Consider the following 27,786-nt stretch of genomic DNA (forward strand, 5'->3'; position numbering starts at 1 on the left):
TTTTGTTACATCACTTTATTAATATATGAAGATTTACCTTATAACATGCAACTAGGACTGGTGAGCAAATACAGATGTTACAGTAAAATATTTATCAGTTTCAATTTCTGTCATATAACAACACTGATGGTGCATACGTTGAAAATGGCTCAGTGGAATTTTAGGACTGATGCAAGCTGCCTTATTTGAGACAAGAATTTTACAATGACAATGATTTGAATAGGTCTTACTGAGAACACTGGAAGGAATATGCATAGAGTTGCATGGAATACAAAAAAACGCCCAACTAGTCTGTAGTATTTATAAACCATGATCATTCCTTTTATTCTATCTACTTGATTTTAGCCTTTCTGCATATCTTTCTATTTCCTTTCATTTGCTAATTTAATTTTCACAGAAACATTTTTGCCTCAAACATTTGCTGTGGTGGTAATTTTCTAATATTCTGATTAAGGATTTTTTTCCTATTTTTCAGTTAGATTTATTAATAAATGCATTATATTTATGATCCTTAGTTTTGCATTCTTCCACACGTGGAAATATTCCCCTGTTTCCACTCAGCTACTTTCCCACAGTCTCCATTTTGTCATGAGCTTACTGTGTAACACATTATCAAACATTGCTTTGAAATCTAATTATGTGACATCTACTGTATTAACCTGGTCTACTGTCACATCTTCAAAGGATATTATCAGGTTATCAGGTTAAACTGGGAGAAACTGTTGATTTGTAGGGAACAACTCCAAAGTTGCAGGTAGAGTTGGACAATGTTATATATAGGTGGCTCATGACAGAAGAAACTTAGTGTCACTGAAATACAAAGAAAAATGATGAAGTCTTCCTAAAACTATGCAGACAATAGCTGGAATACTGTGAACAGTTTGGTCCTCTTATCTAAGAGAAGATATACTGGCCTTGGAGGCAGTCTAGACAATGTTCATTCGGTTGATTCTGGAAATGAAGGAATTTTATTATGAGGCGAGGTGGAGTAGTTTGGGCTTGTAGTCATTGGAGTACAGAAGAATGAGAGGAAACCTTATTGAAACATATAAGATTCCTAGGGGCTTGACAGGTTAGATGCAGAGAATTTATTTCTTCTGTTGTATAATCTAGGACCAGAGGGCATAATCTCAGAGTGAGGAGGTGTCCATTTAAGATGGAGATGAGGAGGAATCATGGCACAGTGGCTCAGCAGTTAGCACTGCTGCCTCACAGCGCCAGGGACCAAGGTTCAATTTCACCACCGGGAGACTGTCTGTGTGGAGTTTACACATTCTCCGTTTGTCAGCGTGGGTTTCCTCTGGGTGCTCTGGTTTCCTCCCACAGTCCAAAGATGTGCAGGCTAGGTGGATTGGCCATGCTAAATTGCCCATAGTGTTCAGGGATGTGTAGATTAGGTGGGTAATAGGGGGATGGGTCTGGGTGGGATACTCTAAGGGTCGGTGTGGACTTGTTGGGCTGAAGGGCCTGTTTCCACACTGAAAGGATACTATGATCTATGATAGTCAATCTGTGGAATCCTTTACTACATAGGGCTGCTGAGGCTGGGTCGTTTAGAATATTCAAGGCTGAAATAGACAGATATGTAATCAGTGAGGACCTCAAGGGTCCTGGGGATACAGTTGAGAATTATCAGATTATCCATGAGGTCATTGAATGGTGGACTAGACACAATGGGCTGAATGGCCTACCTCTGCTTTTCCATCTTATGGTCTAAGAAGGAGCAATGAGAATCACGTGTAATAAATGGTTTCCCTCATGTGTAATGTTCTATAAATTGCCATTTGAGAATCTTGTGGATTTTGGAAGATGAAGTTTAAGTATTGTTCTCTGGAGGCTGCTTTTAAATACTGATAGCACTGTAGATGACACTGTCTGCATTGTTAATCGTGTCCCTTTCCACCTCACTCGTCTGTGCTGGTGATTTCCTTTGAAACTGTACTGCTGCGTAATGGATTCCATTTTCATTCTTATTGAACTGGACATTTCCATTGCTGTGTGTTTCAGGTGAGCTACTTTCTGTGACATTTCCATCTGAATTTATGATAGTCCCTTCTGCTGTTGTCAGTTGCTGCATTGTAAAAAAAACACATAATCCAATTTATTTCTAATTAACATCAACATAGATCTGTAGCATTATGACGATGAATACATTTGTTTTATTATGTGTGAGTTCGTAAAGTCATGAAAATTATTTACAGCACAGAAACATTTGGTTTGGCCCAACTAGTTTATGCTTGTATCATTGTCCTTGATAACCTCCTCCCAATCCTCTTAATATCAGTAACATATATTTTTATTCCTTTATCCTTCATGTGCTTATCTAGCTTCCCCTCAAATGGATTTATGGTATTTTTCTCAACTTGTCTCTTTGGTAGAGATTTCTACATTCCGATCACTCTCTGGGTAAAGAGGTTTCTCCTGAATTCCTCTTTCCAAAGGATTGGTTGAAGCAATTAATGGAATTAACTTTAGCATAAATCCAGTTACGTACATGAGAGAGAAAGGATTAAATGCATCAGTTGGACTGACTGGTTGGTTTCTGGATTCCACAAAAACTGAAAATTTCAAAATACTATTCAGAGAATTCATAATTAATATTCTTACCTGATTATCATTTGGAGGCTTGCCTCTTCGACTGCATATAATGCGGCTATTCACTGAAAGATTACAAAATTATTGTTGAAAGAGCTGTGGCAGAAAGGATTAATCAGCTTAACATTTCTTGTAGCATGCATAACCTTACATTGATTTACTTTCAGGTAAACCTCATTTGTACTGTATACATGATTTTCCTATTACTGCAATCACAGCTGATGGTAACACTAGACAAGTAAGATAGCAGGGTGAGCCCTAGCTTTGATGGACCACAAGTTTTATTTTACTTTTTGTTTACCATGGAGGTCAGTCACTGAATATATTTGCAAGAGGCTACCAATGTAGAGGCATAGAATCATAGAGCTATACAGCACAGAAACATACCCTTTAGTCCAACACGTCCATGCTGACCAGATATCCTAAATTAATCTAGTCCCATTTGCCAGCATTTGGCCCATACCCCTCTAAACCCTTCCTATTCATGTTCCTGTCCAGATGTCTATTAAATGTTGTAATTGTACCAGCCTCTACCACTACCTCTGGTAACTCATTTCATACACACACCACCCTCTGCATGAAAAAGTTGCCCCTTAGGTCCCTTTTAAATCTTTCTCCTTTCACCTCAAACCTAAGCCCTCTAGTTTTGCACTCCCCTACCCTGGGGAAAAGACCTTTTCTGTTGACTCTATTCATGCCCCTCATGATTTTATAAACCTCTATAAGGTCACTGCTCAGCCTCTGACGCTCCAGGGAAAATAGCTCCAGCCTGTTCAGCCTCTCCCTTTAGCTCAAACCCTTCAATCCTGGCAACATCCTTGTAAATCTTTTCTGAAGCCTTTCAAGTTTCACAACATCTTTCCTATAGCTGGAAGACCATAAAAATAACATCACAATGTATTACACAAAACAAAAGCTCGCACTGTATTAACTATACAACGTCTATCTGAAGTGATTTCATTACAAATATCAGAAAAAAATAATTCAACCCTTTTATCTCAACAACAACAACCTTAGAGATACTATACCTCAATGAAGAGCCACCCCTCTCTCCATTGTAAAGCTTATTGTTCAGATGGCAGAGCTGTCATTACTTTATTTATGGAAATTTTTTTGCATTTACTTGATGCTATTTTCTTTAGTTAGTGTCTCTTCCTGAGACCTTTAAACATTTTGACACCTCAGCTCAATTACTGCAGAACATATGTTGTTTAAACTCATGTCTTCAAAAGCCTTGCCTGATGCCTCTCTGACACATAACAGCCTTCTGTCTCTGGCATTCTTTCAGCTTTTTTCAGGCCTGACTGTTTGGATTGTTCATGACAGCACATCTGCTGTAAAGGGACTCTTCTCTCTGAATGAACTGATTTCTGTCTGAACAAACCTGCGTCTGGGCCTTATATTTAATTATCTCTCTGGGTTGTAAACCTTCTCGAGTGGTTTGCTTTGCATTTATCTAAATTATGTGAATTCTCGAAATTGATATTTTTTAAACTCATTGTTCTGACCTCTTAAAAAAAAACAAACTTTCACCGACTGAAATCCAAGATTCATTTTTCTCCTCTACTTTAGATCCCATGTTTCAAAATAACAATGATATGTTCTGAACCTTCATCACACTATTTGGAGGAAAACACTGCCCTTGGTTATTTTACATAACACTCAGAAAGAGTAGAGGCAATCTTCATTCACTTTCTGATAGGGTGGGCCACCAGTCTGTTGTAGAATCCACTCAATTTCTGTTCCATTGATTCCTACCAACTGCTCTGTCAGCATACTGTTCAAGACGTGAAAGTGAAAATTAAAGTCTGTCCCTCTACCCAATATTTGTTTGAGGTTGTGCAACTCAAAGATCTCTCAATTCTACATAGAATCTTTACAGTGTGAAAGCAGGTTATTCAGCCTATTGAGTTCACAATGACCTTCCAAACAGCATCCAACCCAGGCCCATCCTTAAATTTCTTATGGCTAACCCACCTAGCATGTAGATCTTTTGGACTGTGAGAGGAAACTCACATGGACATGGGGAGAATGTGCAAACTCCATACAGAGAGTCACCTGAGGTCAGAATCAAACCTGGGTCCCTAGCACTGTGAGACAGCAGAGCTAACCACTGAGCCACCATGTCGCCCCATCGTCTGCATTGATAAGAACCCCTTATTCTATTATACCATTAATGAGAAACAAAACAATGCATTACATGGGGAAATCAGCACCCAATTTTAATTCAAATGCCATTCACTTATACAGAGTAAAGGTGGGCCCTATCTGTTGCCAATGGCTGTGTGTTGGCAACAGGCAGAACTAATTTTTGCGACAGCAAGCCAAATCTATTTATGCAACATGCAATTAAGCAAACAAAGTCTGTTTACTCAACAGGGTCTACTTAAAGGGTGCACGATGACAAATTGTTTACAGAGTTCACTTTGAAAGAGTCTCTAACAACTGGGGAAAGCAGAACTCATGACCGAAAAGGAGACAAATTCCCCATATAAAATAGACTTATTCTATAAAACGGTGGAAGATATTTATATACAAATTATGTGTGTACAATCAATTCCAGTCAATTATAACTGTTTACTTTTAAAGGTATGATGGACGTGGTAATTGTCCAACCATCATCTTGACCAGAAATAGTGATTTACAATGAGAACCTGGAAGAGATCAGTAAGAAAGATCAGCAGGACCACCTCTGGAACTACTTTATGAGTGGAAAATGCATCTCTATTGTTGGTCCATGAACCACACTTTCTGGGCCAAATGAATACTAATACCTTTTCTACCTCTTCAATGATCTTTTTCTTCCTCCACTTCAAATCATTATCTGAATTTTCCCTAAGAAAATCTAATGTTCTCAGCCATTCTTTGTGTCAAGAACCTGTCCTAACATTTCTTATTACTCTCCTGCTAATAGTTTTAAATTGATGGCCCCTCATTTTCAACCAGAAGAAATCCCCAGTCTTTTAATCAATATCATTTATATTAAAGAAAAAAATTAAATGAGAAAGGGAAAGGAAGAAAATGTGATGCGACATAAAAGGAAAAAGCATGTAACAATTTTATTTGTTGATGTTTAATTTGTATGTACAAGAATGACCATAAGTGTGTGCGATTTTCTTGAAAATATTAGGAGCAGTTTTAATAAATCAATAATATTAAACACCTGTCTTCTGATGACAAAGTTATGAGAAGAATTCCACAGGAATTTTACTGGTGATGATCCCTTACTGGAAGACAAGAGTTGTGAAACACTTGACAAATACTACCATTATTTCTGCATCTGAGTTGAGAAATTGTTTACACAATCTCTTCAACAAAAACTACAGCTGCATCAGGATTGATTATTTCTATTTAAAGATGAAAGAGAGGAGATAGGTGATAAATAATGACTTTTAACGGGTTTATAAACTTATTGTGTTGCTGTCTTTGCTTTCTTTCACATCCAGAGAGCATAATGTGATGTTTAGGATGCAGTCTTTTGCGCTTCACATTTAGATTTAGCTTCAGATGTCAATGCCAATCACATCTGGATTCCCTCTGCACAAAATTTCGGCTACAAATGTGACTTAATGTTTTAATCAAAATCTAACTTTTTTTGAATTGTCACAGGGAGAATCCTTTGATCCACATATTGTTTTGTATGTGGAGTTATGGTGCTTTCAGCAAATTCATGCTTGCATTACCAATAACTCATTCCATTCATGTTTCTCTTAAGATATTACTGAGAAGAACTCGACTAACAAAGATTACCCTGCTAAAGATTTCATCTCGTATGTCTTGGGGAAGAATGGGTTTGGTCTTAAGCATGGCAAATTTCACAATAGGAAGCTAAAACAAATTAGTCTGTATTTTTATAGAACACAGATAATCTAACAAATGCTTGAATATACATCCCAATATTGATTACCTGACTCCCATACAAATTTTCTTAAAGAGAAAGTGTTAGTCCTGTATTCAACTGAAACATATTATGATTGGGTCAAATTAAAGAAATTTGGCTCATTAAATCTTCATTACTTTCAATTACAAAAGCCACTTGTCTGTGGTGTGTAGTGATAATGTCACTGCAGCAATAATCCATGTGATCAGGCTAATGCTCTGAACTATAGGTTCAAATCCCATTGCTGCAGACATTGGAATTAAACTTGAATTAATGTAAAATTGAAGCAATGGTCATTGATTGTGGCTTGTCACAAAACATCATGTTCACTAATTCCCCTTTGGGGAATTGTATCTGCCATTACTTGGTCTGCTCTACGTGAGACTTCACTTTGAGGATAATCCTTTTTATGTTCTGTGGCACTAACACTGTGCTAAATGGGATAGATATCAAACAGAACTGAAAACTGGGATTCCATGAGTGATCTGTGCTTTCAGCTGGAGTAGCATTGCACTCTATTATAACCTATAGTCTCATGGGCCTGATATATTCACCACTGCCATTCCCATCAAGCTTGAGGATCAAATCAGAAAATACTGGAGAAACTCAGCAGGTCTGGCAGCATCTCTGGAAAGAGAAGCAAAGTTAATGCTTTGAGTTCGATATGACTTCTTCTGGCAAAATCTCACTTGTCTCACCAAAATCACAACATATCATGTCTATTATTCAAAACCCATGTTAAACACAGATTCCTGCAGGGTTCAGGGCAATATTAGTTTTTATTTGGCAACATGAATGTATTAATTAGTCTACCATTTCTAACATATTGACTAGAATATGCAGTATATTGCTATTGTAGGCATTTGTTGATTATAACAAGCCATGTATTCATTGTATTCTGCAGGTAAACTATTGACATGTAATGAACTGCTTAAGGAGAAAGAGAAACTCACCCTTGTTCATTTTCTTCATGTACCAAAGCAGAGAAAATGCAAAAACAGCAAGAATGGCCCCCAGTACACCGACTATAATGGAAAGCAGTCTGCGATTTAAAGAATAGTCAAGGGTCAATGTTGGTTCACAATTGATTTTTTGATTTTAAATTTAACTTTAGGACACTATTTTGCAAGCAATGAAGGAATTTTGAAGCGAGGGTGCTGTTACAGTGTATTAGACATGCCACCCAATGTGCACACAGCACAGTCCCAAAGACAGGGTGTGTGATAATAACCAGATTTTATTTCCTCACTGATGTTGGTTAAGGAATACATCTTGACCATGTTTCCAGGGATGACTCCCATATGTTTCTTCAAATATTGCCATGGGATATATTAGATCCACTGAAAAGACAGATAGACGCCTGGGTTTAACATCATATCTAAAAGTTGGCCCTTCCGGTCGCTTCAACAGTACTCCCAGTGTTGTGCTGAACTGTCACCTTAAATAGCATGCCCCTAGAGTCTATCAGCCTCCTTCCACAGAAAGTGAATATACTATCATTGTACTTGCCTGGAAGAGAGACTGTTGTTGCTATAGCTTCCAGAACATTTAAAAAAATCAAACGGCGATATCATGGCAAAGTTGTAAGCTGATTGGTTGCTGAATATTCAGTGTGAGTGCCTGTTTGCAAAAACATAGATCAATTAGAGCCAATTGGTGAGTCACTTTATTTTCTGCTTTCTCCACCTCCAGTTCAAAGTGATTAACCTGAGGTTAGCCTGAAGACATGGCAGGACAGCTCAGCTGTGTGAAATTTTCATCTGGTATCATGCATGGAGTTGTGCTTGCTTCATGTGACCTAGGCAATAACATGCATGAAATGTATCTTCAGTTCCAAAAACTGGAGCTCTGAGTTTTGAAACTTGAATAACCCTTGAAGTTGCTGTGGTGAATCTGTAAAGCTGTTAACTCTGCTCACAGGATGTTTAACAAAGCAGATATCCTGCAGATTAAGACCAGAAAGGCAGAGAAGGAACGGGCGACTGCTAGATAGCCCAGAAAAATGAGGTAGGTGATATATGAGTTCCTTGAATCTCTCACTCACTAACTGATTTTCCACATTGGATGCTGGTGAGGCCCTGGTTTATCAAAAGAATGCAGCAAGAGCCAAGCTTGTAGCACCCCAAATTGTTCAGATGCTTGGTGATGTGATGCCAATCAAGCGGGCTGCTTTGTCCTGGACGGTGTTGAGCTTCTTGAGTGTTTTGGAGCTGCAGTCATCCAGTTAAGTAGGGAATATTCCATCACACTCCTGACTTGTGCCTTGTAGATTTTGGATGGTGGACAGGCTTTGGGGAGTCAGGAGGTGAGTTACTCTTTGCAGTATTCCTGGCCTCTCACCTGCTCTAGTAGCCAATGTGTTTAAATGGTGAATCCAGTTGAGTTTCTGGAAAATGTTAACCCATAGGATGTTAATACTGGGGAATTCAGTGATGGTAACACCATTGAATGTCAAGTGGTGATGGTTAGATTGTCTCTTATTGGAGACGGTCAATGCTTAACATTTGTATGGCATGAATGTTACTTGCCACTTGTCAGCCCAGACCTTTATTTAGTCCAGGTCTTGTTACATTTGACCATGAACTGTTTCAATATCTGAGAAGTCACGAATGACTCTGAAGATTGTGCAGTCATCAGCGAACATCTCTGCTTCTGACCTTATTGTGGAGTGAAGGTCATTGTTGAAGCAGCTGAAGATGGTTGGGCCAGGACACTACCCTGAGGAACTCCTGCAGAGATACCTGGAACTGAGATTACTAATCTCCTACAACCATAACCATCTTCCTTTGTGCCAAGTGTAACACCAACCAGTGCAGAGTTTGCCCCCGTACTCATTGATTCCAGTTTTGCTAGGGCTCCTTGAAGCCACACTCAGTCAAATGCAGCCTTGATGTCAAGGGCTGTCACTCTTACCTCACCTCTGGAATTTGTCCATGTTTGAACCAAGGCTGCAATGAGATCAGGAGCTGAGTGGCCCTGGCAGAACCCAAACTGAGCATCACTGAGCAGGTGCTGCTTGATAGCACTATTGATGAAACTTTCCATCACTTTACTGATGATGAAGAGTAAACTAATGGGGCGGTAAATGGCTGGGTTGGATTTATCCTGCTTTTTATGTACAGGACATACATGGGCAATTTTCCACATTTACAGTAGATGCCAATGTTGTAACTGGACTGAAACAGCTTGGCTCAGGGAGTGGCAATTTCTGGAGCACAAGTCTTCAGTACTACTGACAGAATATTGTCAGGACCTATAGCTTTTGCCATATTCAATGCCTCCAATCATTTCTTAATATCATGTGGAGTGTATCAAATTGGCTGAAGACTGGTATCTGTAATGCTAAGAATCATGGGAGGAGACCGAGGTGGATCATTCACTTTGCACTTCTGGCTGAAGATTGCTCCGAATGCTTCAGCCTTATATTTTGCACTGATGTGTTGGGCTCTTCCATCATTGAGGTTGGGGATATTTGTGGAGCATCCTGGTCCAGTGAGATTTTAATTGTCCAACAGCATTCATGACTGGTTGTGGCAGGACTGCAGAGCTTGTGGGATCACTTCGCTCTGCGTGTCACTTGCGGCTTAGCAAGTGGCATGCAAATCATACTTTTTGGTAGCTTTGCCAGATTGACACCTCATTTTTAGGTATGCCTGGTGCTGTTTTTGACATGCCCTCCTGCATTGAACCAGGGTTGATCCCCTGGTTTGATGGTAATGGTTGAGTGGGGGATATGCCGGGCCATGAGGTTACAGATTGTGCTGGAGTACAATTCTGCTGCTGTTGATGGTCAACAGTGTCTCATGGATATTCAGTTCTGAAGTCTGTCCCATTTAGCACGGTGATCATGCTACACAACATGCTGGAGGGTATTTACAGTGTGAGGTGGGACTTTGTTACTACAAGGATTGTGCAATGGTTATTCTTACCGATAATGCCATGGACAGATGCATCTGCAGCTGGTGAGGATGAGATTGCGTGTGTTTTTTGAGTATGTTAGTTAATAATCTTGTTGTAAAACTACTTAGAGAATAGTGACCATGCTATGATCAGATTTTCCACTAAGTTTGAATAAGATACAGTTCATCTGAAACTAGGGTCCTGTATTTACATAGGAGTAATTGTGAAGGTATGAGGAGGATGTTGGTTGTTGTGAATTGGAAATATACATTTGGAGATTTGATTGTAGATAAGCAATGGCTAGTATTTAAAGAATTGGTGCTTTGTTTTCCAAAAAAAGCATATATTAAGTCATGGCAACTGATCATAGCCTCAAATTACTTATGGACATATCGAAATTTTAATTAAGACACGATTTTTCAAAAAATAGAAAGAAAACGAACATACAAGTCAAAGATGTCTGGGAATGTAAATTCTAAGAACATAATGCACCTTCTGTCTGGAAAATTACTGTGTAGATTATGTTCAGTCCTAAATGTAACACCGAGAGGATATGGAGGAATTTCAGACAGAGACACTTCAAAGGAAGAGAGACAGTGCAAAAACTGAACTGTAATCACATGTAGTTGCAAAGATAATGGAGATAAATTACCATCTCAGCAAAAAAAAACTCACATGAGTTCGATTCCACCCTCCAGTGACTGTCTGTGTGGAGTTTGCACATTCTCCCCGTGTCAGTGTGGGTTTCCTCCAGGTGATTTAGTTTCCTCCCACAGTCCAAAGATGTGCAAGCTAGGTGGATTGGCCAGGCTAAATTGCCCATAGTGTTCAGGGATGTGTAGATTAGGTGGGTTATGCGGGATGGGTCGGGGTGGGATGCTGTGAGGGTTGGTGTGGACTTGTTGGGCCAAAGGGCCTGTTTCCACACTGCAGGGATTCTATGATGACACGTTTATGGTTTCCCCTTCCAGCAATACATAAGAAAAGGAGCTGTAAAAATCAACTGCAACACGGGACTTAATGTGTTAGTTTTGTGTTTGAGTTCTGTGGGGCTGGTGTGTTCTGTGAAGGTCACATCTGAAGAACATTCACTTGGCACTCCAACACTTGAATGTAGAAGTGAAAGTCTCTCTCTTGTCAATTTCTGGGAGCAAGTCACAAGTCAGCAAAAAACCCTCATCACAAAGGAATCAGGAAAACTCCCTTTGGTCAACTTTTAGCAATGAGATCCGGCCCAATATTTTTGAGAGCTTACTTAAAAGTTACCCGCTAAAAATAAATACAGTGTGCATGCCAGAAATCTGAATGAGAAACAAAGGTTACTGGAAGAACTCAAAGGTCAGTTGGCATTTGTGGCTGAACTGGTCTGTTTAAATTCAGCTGTGGAATAGAAGTGTAAAAAAATCTACACCGAACCATAAATGTGTCTATTTCTCAGAAGGTATGGAATTAACTTCTGTGTTTCCAATACCCTTGCTTCTTTTGACATTTATTTGGCATTTTCACCTCATCCATTATAGTTTCAAAGGCTCAGTTACTCAGTGTCTGCATCACACTTAAAATTCCTTCTGCTTATTGCCAACAGCTCAGGCTAATAATGTGGAAACTAGATCAATGCTGCAAGCTGTCTGTCATTGGTGTTACAAAAAAGCTCTGTAGAACATTGCCCAATACCTCCTTTTCACAAGCAGAAATACAACTACCCTGTCAGTGTCATTCCAGAACAGATAGCCAAGGTCAATTTGGCGAGCAAATCTCACAACACACTGCAAGAGTAGGTCAGAGGTGAAGCAATCTCAATGCATAATGCAAAGAGAACCATCTGAGGGTTGTCAAAATGAAGATTTTAACTTCTTATTCTTAAATCTGACTAATGAATAAACTATTTTCATGAGGACACAACAACGTTGTAAATCCAGTCAGCATTTCCATTTGACGAGCTACGTTCAGTCATAAAAAATTAGTTTCACTTGTTTCGCCAAAATAAGGAACAGTATTAATGTATCAGGTAGAAGAAGTGGTACTAATCAAAACAAATCAGTAATGAGAAGATTGTACCTTTTGTTTTTCAGAGATTGGTTTTGAGTATTTGCACTTGTAGATGGTGCAGTTGTTGAAGAAACTTCACAAGAATATTTCTGTTCTGTTGAAACAATGGAATATCATTCAGATTCACTTCATGTTAATCTGTAGTCAACTGAGACAGCATGATTGTTAAACAGAACGAGATTACTTGAGAAACACATGAACGAGAAACACATGAACAAGAAACAGGAGTAGGCCATTCAGTCCCTTGAGCCTGCTCTCCCATCCAACAAGATCGTGGTTGCTCTGATTGCAACCTCAAATCTACATTCTTGCTTTCCCCTCGTAACCTTTTTGCCCCTTTGCTTAGCAAGAATCAATCTACTCCGTCTTAAAAATGTGATAGGACTCTGCTTCCACCACCTTCTTTGGAAGAGAGTTTCAATGTCTCATGGCCGTCTGAGAGGAAACAATTTCACCACGTCTCGGTGTTTAAATGAGTCACCCCTGATTAAACGTGTGACCCCAAGTTCTAGATTATTTTACATGAAGAAACATCCCTCCACATCCCTTATGTCGAGACCCCTTTAGGATTTCACATATTTCAATCAAGTCACCTCCATTATACATATGGTTGATACAATGGATTTGGATGATTTAATTCCTGCGAAATTCTCCCTTGTGTGGTTGCATGAGGAGATGCAAATACCTGGCAGTGTCTCATTTTTCTTGATAATTTCTAATCATTTCCTGCCTCTGAGAGTGGAGAGTTACGATTGGGCCAGTCAAAGGGTTCAGGCTGGTGGACTACAATCCAGGTTTCTCCCTTCCATTGCCGAATATGAATGAAATGAAAGATTCAGCCAAAGAGCTAGCCTTCGGCACCATCAGAAAATATACACTTGGGGGACCAGTAACCACAGTTCTGTCATGGAAAGATATCCTGGAAAGAATGCAAGTATCAGCTCCACATTGAACAGACAGGGAAGTGGTAGACCAGGAATAATTGCTGTCAATGTTAGTGATCAAGCATTTAATAGATCTATATCTGGCATTTCTCTGTTAATGAATGCTGCTATAAAACAATAAAGTCACATGAAAATATGAAAAAACCCAACAGCTTACAGTAATGATTCTTAAGGGATCACAGTAGCAGTACTCCAGTAGTAGTGGTTCAAGCCCTACCTTGGGGTATAATGACTGCTCTGAACAGGTTGATTAGAAAATACTTCATAACAATGCTCAGTTCTTGCTTATTTGAGTCAGATTTCTGGCCTTACAATAGCAACAGGAAACATTGCCCACTGGCAATGGGCACAACAAAGTTCGAGTAGTGATTTCCAGTATGGGGTTGATTATAATTCACGTTATGGAACAGTCACCATTCAGATTGTTGTCTCAGGAAAGTTTTGAGTGAATTGTTTATTTCAAAAAGGACAACATGACTTGCATTTATATAGCGCCTTTCACAATCCCAGGAAAACCCAACCTGCTTCACAAGCCATGAAGCATGTGTTTTGAAGGGTCGCTGTGATGGTTTCATGGGGAATGTCGGAAGTCAATTCGCACACTGTAATATCTCACAAAGCTCAATGAGATAAATCACCAGTCAGTTTTCTCTTGCTGTGGGTTTAGGGATGAAGTCTTGATCTGAAACCACTAAACTTCTTCGAGTAGCACCATGGAATCTGATAAGTCTGCCTGACTGTGGAGTGCAGTAGATGGACCTTCAGTTTAATGTTTAATCTAAACAATAGCTCCTCCGACAGCATTGTATATCCTCAGTGCTGGGCATTGGTTTCAGGCAGAATTATAAAACTGCAGGATTATTTGGACTCTGGAGGAAGAATCCAAGATATTTTGATGTTCTTTCCATGGGATGGGTGCTAACAGGACACAGGCCTGCTAACCCTGGGAAGAATGCTATGCCAGGCACAAGGGCTACTGGGTGCCATGAAGGACTGGTTCCACCTCCGTGCTCTAGGACTTGGTTCCAGTTGTAATAAAACAATAAATAGCCCTAGAGCTTTCACCTCTCATCACCTATTCATGACTCATTCATGCCAACTGATGGCACTTCATGCTCCGGTCACCCCTCTGTGGCCCTTTGATCCATCATGCCACACTAACCAACTGAACCGCCAGATGTCAAAATAATGCTCTCTACCCACCCTTCACACCCTCCATGCCAACCCATGCCACTCTCCTCCTCATATCCCATTATATCCTCTATGCCAACTTGGTACCAACCATGCCACCACCCATCCCATGACCTTTTGCCTTTACATTTGCCATACAAGATCACCCAGTATCCATCACCATGGAAAGTTGGTTACATTGTTGCAATACCACTGGACTGGTATTCTAGAGACCTAGACGAGTGGTTTGGGGACATGCATTCAAATCTCACCATGGCAGCTGGTGGAATTTGAATTTCAGTTAGTAAATCTGGATTATAAAGCTAGCATCTGTAATGGTGACCATGAAACTGTCATCAATAGTTGTAAAAAGCCATCTAGTTCACTAATGTCCTTAAGAAAGGAAATCTGACATCCTTACATGGCCTGGTCTACAGGTAACTCCAGGCCCACAGCACTGTGGTTGACTCTTACATTCTCTGTGAAGTAACAGAGCAAGCCATTCCATTTAAGAGCAATTAAGAATGGGCAATTAATGTTTATTTTCACGAGGGAATTATTTTTGAAAGGATATAAATCCTCTAATATAGCTTAAAGTTAAACTATTAATAGTTTAATAGTTTGGGACATGATGGTCTAGGGGTATCATCACTGGACTGTTAATCTAGAGACCCAGGTAATGATCTGGGTTCAAATCCCACCACAGTAGATTGTAGAATTTGAGTTCAACAAAAAAAAAATCTGTAAAAAGAGTTAAATGATGACCATGAATCCATTGCTAATTGTCAGGAAAAACCTATCTCATTCACTAATCCCTGTTAGGGAACGAAACTGCCATCCTTACCTGGTCTGATGTACATGTGACTCCAGACCCACAGCAATTTGGTTGACTCATTGGGATGGGCAATAAATACTGGTCTAGCCAGTGATGCCCACATCCCATGTATAAATAAAGGAAAAAAATAACCCAACAGGATTAAAATATTATCAATTAGGGTGAACAGAAACATAATGATACTTAAATATATGCTGTTAATCACAGCATGGGTCCTGAAGTCTGACTACTTTTATTCTCTATTCTTTCATAATTGCTAGATTAACTAGCTTGGTAAATTCTAATTGAACTGCACTTTGAAAAATGTTTGTGGGAAAATACAAAAAATGTAAAAGTATGCTTCTATTCATAAAGTGATCTTCAAAATACTAAAAGGGTTTTGAGTGAATTGAAAATATTGGAAAATCCAAGAAAAGACTATCAAAAATGTCAAAGGGCAGTTTGAAATGATCAGATGATTTCAGTAATTTTCTAAACAAAGTAAAATTACAATATAAAATCAATGAATTGGACTCCAACCCTCTTTCTAAGGCCTGCACATACAATAGTTAACTCTTTCTGCTGGCATTTCATTTCACCATACAATTTCCATATTGCTTGATGTATCATTCTGGAAATGTGCAGATCCCCATGACTTTGCCTTTTAGAAACTGGCCTTCACCAGTCAGACCATGCCCTGGTCTTCTGTGACAAAGTGTTTGAGAATGGGAAAATTGATTCTGATCTCTTGGTCTCTGATCTAAAAGAACAGTTTAAAAACAGCCAGGCCTGGATAATTGTTTCTGAAATTGGGATTGACGAATAATTATATAAAAGTTGCTATTTCAAGCACTTGAATTGGAAAATGACATGAAGTTTAATAAGCAGCACAGTGATCTAATATATGGACAATCTTTCGATTATCTCAGAAGCCATTAAGGAATACATTAAGGACTTTATGGCATATCCTGAAGCAACTGGGAGCAGCTGGGTTTAAAGTCAGCCTAAATAAAAGGGACGTTTCTTGCAGTTGTAAGGACACACTAGACCATCAAGACCTGTGGATGTACAACACAGGTCAGTTGGATTACTTAAATATTATAGGATCCTTTTATGAAGAACTTTGCTAAATTTCTGCTCCCCAACAAGAATTGACAAGAGGGTATTGTATCAGTTCTAATTCATTAAGCATCAAATCTTCAGTCAATCTGCTATATGGACATACTGGTTAATAGTAAAAAGGTAAAGTTGCCATAGTCCTATTGGACCATAAGGTTCTCTCATTAGAGCGAGAGAGTCAGCTAGTGGTGGTCGAACCTAAGGGTCACCATGCCTCAGGCGAGGTTAATAATGATTTAGTTAATCAAGTTACATGTTAGTTTCATGGGATTACATCAAGGTTTAAGGTTTTCGTGCATGATTTAGGGTGGTTTTGTTCATTTTTGCAAGAAAAATGCAAATCAGTAGCCATGTTCAGAACTGTTGAGGACCAAACAGAGTGAATTTGGCCGGTTGCAGACTCTCAGAGTGCCTGAAGGAACTTAATCAGTAACCAGGAACGCAAACAGAAGTTGCTGGCAAAGCTCAGCAGGTCTGGCAGCATCCGTGAAGAAAAAATCAGAGTTAATGTTTCAGGCCCGGTGACCCTTCCTCAGAATGTTCTGGGGAAGGGTCACTGGACCCAAATCATTAACTCTGATTTTTCGCCGCAGATATTGCCAGACCTGCAGAACTTTTCCAGCAACTTCAGTTTTTGTTCCTGATTTACAGCATCTGCAGTTCTTTCAGTTTTTAAGTATTTAACCTGTATAAAAAGTTTGGTTAAATTTTTATGAAAAATATTCATTGATTGGTTGTTTGTTTAAAGTAACACTTACCAATGTTACTGATCTGTGCCTCATAACTGCAATTTTTCTCTGATTTGTTGATGACTGATACATTAATCGTTACACTGTTTTGTGTTGCCTGTTGATTTTTGGCTGTGCAGTAATACTGATGATGTTGCTGTATGAAGGATTGACAATGTAGATCCAGTTTATTGGTGTCAGAGATCTTTGAAACTTGAGATGGGGTCTTCTCAAACCATGTGTAATGAATGGGGAGGGATCCGTGGGCAGACTCACAGGAGATTGTCACTAAGCCTCCAGAACATGAGGCATTTGGTGGCGAAGAGAATTTGAGAACAGGAACAGACACGGATTCTGTGGAGAAGAAATGAGTATTCACATACTGCATGAACATCCAAAATTTAAAAACATCTCATTCTCAGTATCTTACACATCTTAGCCAGGGTTCATCTTGTTGGAATCTCACCAGCACATTTAACTTTCCATGACCCTCCTGGCAGCCTGAATTAGAATGACTACCATTAGATAATAGCAAAGTAGGTCTCCAGATTAGGGCAGCTGCAAGAATACCGAGGATGAGTCAATGTTAAAGACAGTGGCAATAATTTCTTTCAGCGGCAGGTATTCAGCCTCCAAAGCTACAAATGATTTCACTCTCAAATATGAAGAGGTCAAATCAGTGATTAATGTAGCGGAAAATTACGATTAAAATTTACCAGATATCAGTTACAGGTTTTGTGGATTTAAGTAAGGAGTGTAGTTGTGTTGGAGCTCAGCGAACTGCTGCTAAAAGGGATCACTTCATCTGAAACTGCACAGGGAGGTTGTGAGGGAGTGCGACAAAAAGGAAGCAAGATGGCTGGCGAAGATTTAGAAAATGTAATGGCAAAACCTTCTTAGAATTTTCCAATCTGTTTCTCACCTGACATTGGGCCAATATGAGAGAAAGGCAACGCAGATCGTGGCAGAGTGAAGACTTGTTGGGGTGCTGAAGACACGTTGGGTGGTGGGTTGGATATTGGTTGATCACGTGAGTGTCAATCAACTGAGATGAAAGTAACTCGTGGCATGAGCTTTGCTTGGGAGGAAGGTGGCAGATTGGACACCTGCTATTCCCAGTTCATGAGCTGCATTGAAAGTGTATTTCCCTGCTTCGGCTGGAAGACCAAGGAAAACAAAGTCTACAACAATTAAACTCATATCAGTTCCAAGAATCAGAGAAATGGAGTCTCATTGGAATACTCTGACCTGTCTCTCCAGAGTGAGATATTCCATTATCTCAAACCCACTGAGGTTTCAACAGAAATAGCTGGGTTGGCTTGTAGACATTTTTCACTGACCATTTGACCCTCTCCTGTTTTTTGGAGATATGAGCATTGGTAAATTTCACATTTAACTCTGAGAGAAGTAGCCCAAGCTCAAAAACATGCCAGATTCACCAGCAATCTTATTATGAGTTTGTGATCCTTCACCATTGTCACCACATCCCATCTATACACAAATGGGGCAACTTATGCTTGTGAAGAGGAAGTCTATCATTGAAATACTCCAAATTCTGAGCCTGACCCTGAGCGCTTTGCTACTCACAGTCCTTGTTCAATTGGAAAATAAACACAGGTCACTAAAATAGCAAAGCGCTTACATCTTATAGCCCTTTAAGAATTTTTTTGCCATCCAAATAGAGCATAGCTGGTTTGTATCTCAACACAATCCATGGAAGAAGACTTCCTGGAGGTGTCCTTCAATATCAACCAATTTAGGCCTGAGCTGGACTCCGTTGCTCTGTACATTTATGGACAATGAGTTTGGAAGTCCTGTCAGCACATCACAGATCATCCATTGCTTGTCAATGATTACTGTTTCTGTCCATTGCTCCCAGAACGCATCCCCTGTAGCCAACTCTACAGCTTCACTCTCTACCGCAGAGTCTAGACAACTACACTTTCCACCACTGGTTGCCTTTATTAAGTGTGAGTGAAGTTGGATCAAGAAGGTTATCGTTCTCCAAATACCCCTTTGAGACAAAGTCATTGGCTCAGTCACATTCTGAGGGTGCGATACGTCACTATGCTAATATTTCCTCAGATGGAATCAGCTACTGTGAAGATTCATTGTCCTCAAGGTGGCTGACGACTGCATATTTTCAGTTCCATCTATAACTCCTCAGTTAATGAAATGCTCATATCTATATACAGCCAGTCCTGGACATTCAGGTTTGTGCTGGTGAGTGATGCAATTTGTGCCATGTAAACGGCAGGCACAATCGTCTCCAACAAGAGAAGGTCCAACCAATCCTCCCAAAAAATTAACAGCATTGTCATTTTTGAAGAACACATCATAATTGCTCATGAAGTTAACTAAAACTCTTTATCACATCCATGATATCAAGAGCCCAGGACCAGTATATCCCTGCTAGGGTGAAGGGAAAAGCTGGCAGGTTTAGGAATCCCTGGCTGATAAGGGATATTGAGGCTCTGGTCAGGAAAAAGAAGAAGGCATACATTGAGTTTAAGCTATCAGGCTCAAGTGAATCCTGAGGTGATTATAAAAAGTGTAGGAGTGCACTTAAGAGGGAAATCAGAAGAGCAAAAAGAGGGTATGAGATTGATCTGGCAGATAAGATTAAAGATAATCTTAAGAGGTTCAATAGCTATATTAAGAGTAAAAGGGTGGCTAGGGAGAGAATAGGTCCCCTTAAACATCAGCATGGCCATCTATGTGTGGAGTGATAGGAGATGGGGGAGATTTTTAATGAACATTTCTCCTCAGTGTTGACCGAGGACAGAATCATGGATGCTAAGGAAATCAGGGAAACAAGTGGGATGTTTCGGACCACATACATATTACCAGAGAGGAAGCATTTTTAGCCTTACGTTGCATTAAGGCAGATAAATCCCCTCAGCCTGATCAAGTCCATCCTCAGAAGTTTGGGAGGTTAGAGAAGAAATTACAGAGGCCCTTGCAGAGATTTTTGCTTCATTTTTAGCCACTGGTGAAGTTCTGGAAGACTGGAGGGTGGCTAATGTTGTTCCATTGAGGAAAGGTAGCAAAGACAATTTAGGGAACTACAGGCCACTGAACCTGACATCAATGTTAGGCAAGTTATTGGAGAGGGTACTGAGGGACAGGATCAACCAACATTTGGATAGTCAATAGTCAGCGTGGATTTGTGCATGGGAAGTCAATTCTGACAAATCTTTTAGAGCTGTAGGAAGAGGTAACCAAGAGGATTGATGAGGGTAGGGCAGCAAATGTTGTCTACATGGACTTTGACAAGGTCCTGCATGGCAGACGAGTCATGAAAGTTAGTTCACCCAGGATTCAGGGAGAGCTAGCTAATTGGATTCATAATTGGTTCAATTGTAGGAAGCTGAGGGTGATGGTTAAAGGTTGTTTCTTGGATTAGAGGCCTGTGCCTAGTGGTATGCCGCAGGGGTTGGTCTGTGACCTTTACTATTTGTTATTCGCATAAACGATCTGGATATGAATGTTCAAGGCATGATTAGTAAGTTTACAGATGATACAAAATTAGGGGCTATCATTGATAGCAAGGAAGGTTATCAAAAATTACAGAGGGATATTGATTAGATGGGAAAATGGGCTGAGGATTGGCAAATGCAGTTCAATGCGGATAATTGTGAGGTGTTGTACTTTGGAAAGTCAAACCAAGGTAGGACTCATACAGTAAATGGTAAGGTCCTGAGGAGTATTGTGGAACAGAGGGGGCTAGGAGTAAAAGTAGAGAGTTTGTTAAAAGCAGCCTCACAGGTGGACAGGGTAGTGAAGAAAGCATTTAGCATGCTGGCCTTCATCGTTCGAGGCATTGCGTACAGGAGTTGAGACGTTATTTGACAGCTGTGTAAGTCGTTGGTGAGGCTGCACTTGGAGTATTGTGTACAGTTTTGGTCACCCAGTTACAGGAAAAACATAGTTGAACTGGAAAGTGTGCAAAGAAGATTTACGAGGATGTTGCCAGGACTAGTAGGCCTGAGTTATAGGGAGAGGTTGGCCAGGAAAGGACTTTATTTCTTGGAATGTAGGAGAATGAGGGTTGACCTTAATGAGATGTGTAAAATCTTGAGGGGCATAGATAGGGTGAATGCATATAGTCTTTTTCCCAGGGATGAGGATTTGAAAACTGGATGATATAGGTTTTAGGTGAGAGGGGACAGAATTAAGAAATACCTGAGGCGCAACTTCTTTACACAGAGAGTGGTGCGTAGATGAAATGGGCTGCCATAGAAAATGGTTGAGCCAGGTACAATAGCAACATTTAAAAAATGTTTGCATAGGTACATGGATGGGAAGGGTTAAGAGCAATCAAATGCAGCAACTGGGACTAGCTGAGTGGGCACTATGGTCAGCATGGATCAGTTTGGGCTGAACGGCCTGTTTCCATCTTGTATTACTCCATGACTCTCTGACATCTAATCAATAGTGATTACAAGGACACCAATAGCTAGCTATAAATTCCAAATTTCAATTTTCACCATTAAGTTTCATCATCTGCCACAGTGGGATTCAAACCTGTAAAGCATTGATCAAATATTTCAATTGAGAGTAAAGAAGAAAATCAATGAGACATGTACCATAAGATACTTGCAGATTCACAATAAAACTTTGATCAAGGCCAAGTTGATCAATGCCACATCTGTACCATCCTGCATCTTTTGGCTGAAGATTCTCCATCACAACAATAAATACTCCTTGTGCCTTGTAATCTTTGATTGACATTCTTCCTTGCCGTCCATTTGGATCGTCTGTTCTCACCAAATATTTGCATTGATTAGTCCAATCATGACACCAGAATTTCATGTTTTGCTGGTACTGGTTAGTATAAGAACAGTTTATTGTAATCGCTCTACCAACAATTCCCGTTACTTCCTTTTCTGCCCGCAATGCACCTGAAACTGGGTAGAAAACATTTCATAAGTTGAACATGATAAAAAAACTTCAAACAGACACATTTTAATAAGAACTACCGCTGTAGTTAGGGAATCTCTCACGTACATCTGTTAACACTATCAAATTTCTACCAGGTTGTGTTGAAAGGAAATATTAACACAGTGACCTATCACAGCCTCAGAAATGTGACAGAGGCAATGATTTTGTTTCGTGATGGTATTTGGAGATTGATAATTTCTTGATCCAACTGCAGTAATTGGGAACAGGGAAGCTGGAAATTAGGGTTCAGTCACATTCTGTAGGATTTAACTCCATGGGTAATGACATTTGTTTGCAGAGTGATGGTGGAGTTGGAAGGTAGAAGCCTGTTTCTTGGCTTGAGGTGTTGGTGGCCAAATGCATAGGGTTGGGGGGAGACCAGAAGGATGGAGAAGGGGCTTTGTGATTGGTTGCTGCTGGCCAAGGAAAGACATTGGATCCATCAATGAAGAGGAAAGGTAGTATACCCCGATTGCTCAGGCCCTCACCTTCCTTGCACTGTCATGTTTCTGAACCAACAGGAGAATTCGAATGGGCCATTCATACTAATTAACATAATTAAAAGCTGACACGCCTCCCTGGAGCCTCCATCATACACTTTCCCCGTTTCGCCTCTTCTGTTAAAGTGAGAAGTCTGTAGCATGGTGACTGTTTGAGCAAATTCCACCCGGAGCTGAAGATCTCAGCTGTCCATAAGACCATAAGACATAGGAGCAGAAATTAGGCCATTCAGCCCATCAAGTCTGCTCCGCCATTCAATCATGGCTGAGAAGTTCCTCGACCCCATTCTCCTGCTTTCTCCCCGTAACCCTTGATCTCCTTGATAATCAAGAACCTATCTATTTCAGTCTTAAATGTACTCAATGACTTGGCCTCCACAGCCTTCTGTGGCAGTGAATTCCATAGATTCACCACTCTCTGCCTGAAGATTCCAAGTTGTCATTCCAAGTTGGTGCTCTTCCAGACCACATGGGTCATCTGGTGCCCTCCCTTGTCTGCCATGTTTGATGCTGAGGGCCATTTAACCAGCTGGAAGGTGGAGACCGTCCCACTTCCACATTGATTAAAGCTGTTATTGGAAGGCTTCCCACTCTGCCTCCAACTGAGATCAATTCATACCCACGACGGGCTTCATCTTGTTGCCATTGTTATGAACAAGGGGGCTGAGCACAATTTCCAAACCTGGCTGTGTTTGCTTGTGGTTTCCCAAGGGGACCCTTATCCAAAGCTCCTGAGTGTCTGATCAAGGGACCCAACATTAAGAGGATCGGTGGGTGGGGCTACCTTCTGAAAGCTACCACCCCCTCCTTGTTGCAAACAAACCCCTCTTTGATGCCACTTTCCCTATGACCTATGCCCCATCAGACCCCCTTCCACCTTGACTCAACTGTGCCTGGCCCTGCGTTCATTCTGAGGCCTTAGGTCGCTGCAGTACCAGCTGCAGTCACCACCTCCTGATGGCACTGCCAGGTGCTGAAGAGTCGTTTCCTTTGGTGGGCAGGCTTTCCATCCACCAGGGCGCACCTCTCATCTGTTAAGTGCCCAATTGACTCGAGATGCAACAGGCCTCTGGAAAAGACCTACTGCAAGCGTCTCACTGGCTTTCCAGCCAACAGCTATGACCCCTACCATCTCCACATGATTCAATCCCATATTTACCCTCTCATGTGGACAGAAACGTTCCAACATGGAAAAGTGGCCATGGCACAAATTTGAAGAAGAGCAGGAAAGTACTTCACAATCCGTCCTTAAAATTACTCTTCAAGCAACAATCATTGAGAAAACAGATTATATGGTTATTCTCATCTGTCTGATTGGGGATCTTGCTTTGCACAAATTCATGACCATTTCTCCTTCATTACAAAAATAGCATACCTTCAAACAAATAAGTAATTGTTGAGTATTTTGGGGCATCTGGAGGTCATGAAATGTTCTGCATAAGTGCGATACTTTCTTCATAATGGCAACAGCAACTGAATTTAAGATTTTCCCCAAGTCATTTAGCAGTGAGGAAAAGGCAAATTAATTTCCACTCTCCCCATTGTTGGCTGCTGTTGTATGTGCAGTGAAACCAAGTTTGCACCTCACCATGTGGGAGGTTTGCAACCAGCTTTCTCTTTGTGGGAAGCTACAATGACTGCTTGGTCCAGCATGACAGAGAAAAACCACTGACTGGTCTAACTCGAAGTGACTATTGTATTGAACAAGAAGTAGCTTGCTGCCTGTTAGGGAGTTGGTTAGCTCAGTTGGATGGATGCGTGCTTTGCAATGTAAAATATGAGTTTAATTCCTGCACCAGTTACAGTCGTTATAAAGGCCTTTTTGACTTTTCCCCTTGCCCGTGGCATGGTGATCCTCAAGTTAAATCCACCACCAGTTGTCTTTCCAACATGAGAGAGCAGCCCAATGGTCATAGTCATACAGCATGGAAACAGACCCTTCGGTCTAACTAGTCCATGCCAAATATCATCCCAAACTAACCGAGTCCTACCTGCCTACTCCTAGTCCATATCCCTCCAAACCTTTCCCCTTCATGTACTTATCCAAGTGTCTTTTAAATGGGCATCTTCTACTATTATTGCATATTAGCAACAAGTTACATTGTTATGAGAAACATTGTTACAGAAATTACGCACAGCATCTGGATGTTAGGTTGTTACTTCTTCCGGATCCTAAGCTGTTCACTGACAGGTCCACGTGGTTTATCACAGTGGCTGGTGCTGCTGGCACCCGTCTCTATTAACTTGTTCATATCCTTATACAACACTGTCAACTGCAGCAGGATTTGGAGAGGGAAAGCCACATAGTTCATGCAACAAGAACATAGGAAGGAAGTTATTTTTTATTCCTTTCTGGGTTGTGGGTATTATTGGCCAGTCCAGCATTTATGACCCATCCCCAACTGCCTGGAGGACATTAGTGTTAACCACCTTGCTGTGGGTCTGGAGTCACGTGTAGGCCAGATCAGGCAAGGGAAGCATTTTCCATTGGCATTCAGTAAGGGAAAGCAAAGGATCTTGGAGTAAGGAATTTAAGATAATAAACACTGTGGGTAGAATTTTATAGGGGTCTAGGTGACATGGGAGATGGTGAGTTTTGTGGCAGAATTGGATGAGAATTCCAGCAAGGTCCAGGAGAAGGTTGCTACCTCTTTTATGGATTTACAGTGAGGTATGTTTCTCATCAAGAAGTGGTGCTACACTAATTAAGGGGAATTACAGCTTGTTAAATGTCTTATTAATGTCACAACTCACTTCATTAATATTTAGCCTCCTCCCTTAGTGAGTGTGCTGCACGAGATAGCCATTGAGAATTCTCAAAATGGAAATCAGAGCGCGTAACTGGCTACATGTTACTCATCACTGGCTCCAAAGGACCTTCATGTTGAATACTGGGCACCAAAACGTCACTGCCCAATCCGTGGGCTTCACCCAAGCATGCCCCACATCAATGGATATTAGCACCAGGCTTATATTACTTCTGTCTTGCCTCACCATTTCCCGCACGCACAAAGTTAGGAAGCTTGTCATAATTGTGAGTCGGTCTCAGTCCAATCAAGAGGGATAGGCTTCTGTCAGGTTTTTCATGGCACGGTAAGTCAGACCAGTCTCTGGTACCAGTCCAGGGTTTTGGACTCAGTCAGTCAGCCACTCAGGTGTGTTACAGTTTGGATGTTATTCACATAAATGATGAGGAGCTGAATGTCGGGTAGCCTAGATCCAATCTTGACTCTTTCTGTCCTTTTGTGGACCGTTTCCCTCTTGGAAGGAGAGAGAGGTCATTATTAAGGGAGATGAAAGGGGATGGCACAGCTGAAATGTTTTTGGTACAAGTAGGAAGATTCTGCAAGTGAGGGAGCAGGCAGCAGAGATGCCTGGAGGGCTAGTGGAACCAGAGTTTGAAGTTTGGGACAATGAGTGAAGGGAGATGTTGCAGACAATAGTGAGAATGATGGAGCATAAGCCTTGGTGGGAGGTGAATAGCGGAGGGAGAGAGAGAGGGAGCGTGTGTGATGTATTGGGGAGAAGATGGTGGTGCTCGCGCTGGAGAAGTGGGGAAGCTCATTGACCTTGTTATTACAGTGCTGTGTTTTCTTTCTGATGCAGAAGGTGGGCTCACCTATGCGGCAACTTTAGACCAGACTGGCAACTCCAGGCTGACAGTTTTTAGTTATGTCCATAATGGGCGTTTACAGATGGTTCAGATAGAAGAGATGCCAGGCTGTTTGCAGATATTTACTGACTAGCAAGTTGTTCTGAGAGTGGTGTGTATTAACATGGGGCCAGAATCTGACGAGATAGTGCCGTAGAGGCAGGCTAGGTAGTTAATGAAACTGGTTAGGTAAGGTGCAGCGAGAAATCTCATTGTGAGAATCCCTTCAAAACCCTCAATGTAACTGACACTTGGCCCACAGTTATTTCCAATACATTCGGGCAGCCAGTGTAAGAATAAAACAAAGGAAGTAATTCTCTTACTGGAGAAAAAGTTCGGTTGGACAGGGTTCAGATTCCTGGCAAAGTGGAATTTTTCGAGGAGGAACAGCCTGTAGAGAATGCAAAGATGGTCTCTGAGCATGGTAGAGACTGGGTTACCATGCTGGGCAGGAATTTGCAAATAGGGAGATAGTTTACATTGAAATGGAGGATTTAAAACCAGGTGGAGTAGCAGAAGGAAGAACAGAAAGAATGCAGGAAGTTTTGAAAACAGTGAAGGGAAGGGAAGAGAATCCAGATCAGAAGCAGGAAGTATTGCAAACATGGAGAATGACAAAATATAACATGGTTCAGTTGAATGTGCAGAAATACATTTTGTAAGTTGTGAAAATGTGGAAGAAAATAGTAAATTAGAGGCATTAATTTTTATCAGAATGGTCAGATTGATGATTTTGGGTTAGTTTAACATCGTGGTTAGAAAACATACCATTAATAGAGGAAAAATGGATGCTATTCACTAACTATTCCATTGTAGCTAATTATTTTAAGGTTAATACAGAATTGGAGGGAAAGCTAAATAGAATTGTTTAATGGTTAAGAGTAGAAAGAAAGCAGTTACTTATTGGCAGTAATATAGACAAACAGTCTACCAGAGTCACTGTGACTGTTATAACAATGTTTTATCAACAGCACTTTAAATAATAGGAACAATTGCAAACTCAAGACATGTTCCATTTGATAGACTGTTATCATTGCAGACTTCTCTGTATTTTGGACATCAGACAATTAAAGAAATCATTTTTTTCACAACTTAAACAGGTTATTTTTTATGTTTTGATTATTACTCAGATAGTTTTTCAAACAATTGTATGGTTCTTGTTATTTATTATTTACAGTTAATAATATAGTTTACTACATAGTGATAAATATTTCTGTGGTCCAATATTGCAGTTGAAAGGCTACTGCACTTTGCCAAAATACAATTCTTTCATTTTTGCTGATTCTTTTAAGCCATTTCATGCCTCCAAGTACTTTAACATCTCTGCTGTATAACCCATACATTAGATTTAAACCAATACAAATTATTTGGCTCTGGCTGACACTCACCAGGCAGGGAACAAATGAGAAGAATTAGAATCCACATATTTTATTAACAAAGACCTGTTCACTGCTTGTCACCAAGCTCTTAGTCCTGATATTGAAATAACTG

General features: G+C 40.5%; 1 protein-coding gene across 1 annotated transcript; it reads right to left on the reverse strand.

The window, feature by feature from the left end:
* Positions 1-27,766, reverse strand: LOC109911720. Its single transcript, XM_048612236.1, has 7 exons — positions 27,684-27,766; positions 21,789-22,109; positions 17,230-17,553; positions 12,434-12,518; positions 7,429-7,517; positions 2,608-2,660; positions 1-2,071 (listed from the first exon to the last, which is right to left on the reverse strand). The coding sequence occupies exons 1-7, from the start codon at positions 27,718-27,720 to the stop codon at positions 1,844-1,846; spliced, it is 1,137 nt and encodes a 378-aa protein (XP_048468193.1). The 5' UTR covers positions 27,721-27,766; the 3' UTR covers positions 1-1,843.
* Between the last annotated feature and the right edge of the window lie 20 nt (positions 27,767-27,786).

This window comes from Rhincodon typus, chromosome 25 (assembly GCF_021869965.1).
Source record: "Rhincodon typus isolate 14 chromosome 25, sRhiTyp1.1, whole genome shotgun sequence".
In the NCBI taxonomy this organism is placed as follows: domain Eukaryota; kingdom Metazoa; phylum Chordata; class Chondrichthyes; order Orectolobiformes; family Rhincodontidae; genus Rhincodon; species Rhincodon typus.

Bases quoted from the DNA above. Each gene is read 5' to 3' on its own strand.
- LOC109911720 (XM_048612236.1), bottom strand. From the start codon at position 27,720: ATGTGGATTCTAATTCTTCTCATTTGTTCCCTGCCTG. The intron at 7,518-12,433 runs GTACAATCTTCT...TTTAAATCGCAG, and splicing joins CAATCTCTGAAAAACAAAAG to ACTGCTTTCCATTATAGTCG. The intron at 2,072-2,607 runs GTAAGAATATTA...TTTACAATGCAG, and splicing joins AGCCTCCAAATGATAATCAG to CAACTGACAACAGCAGAAGG.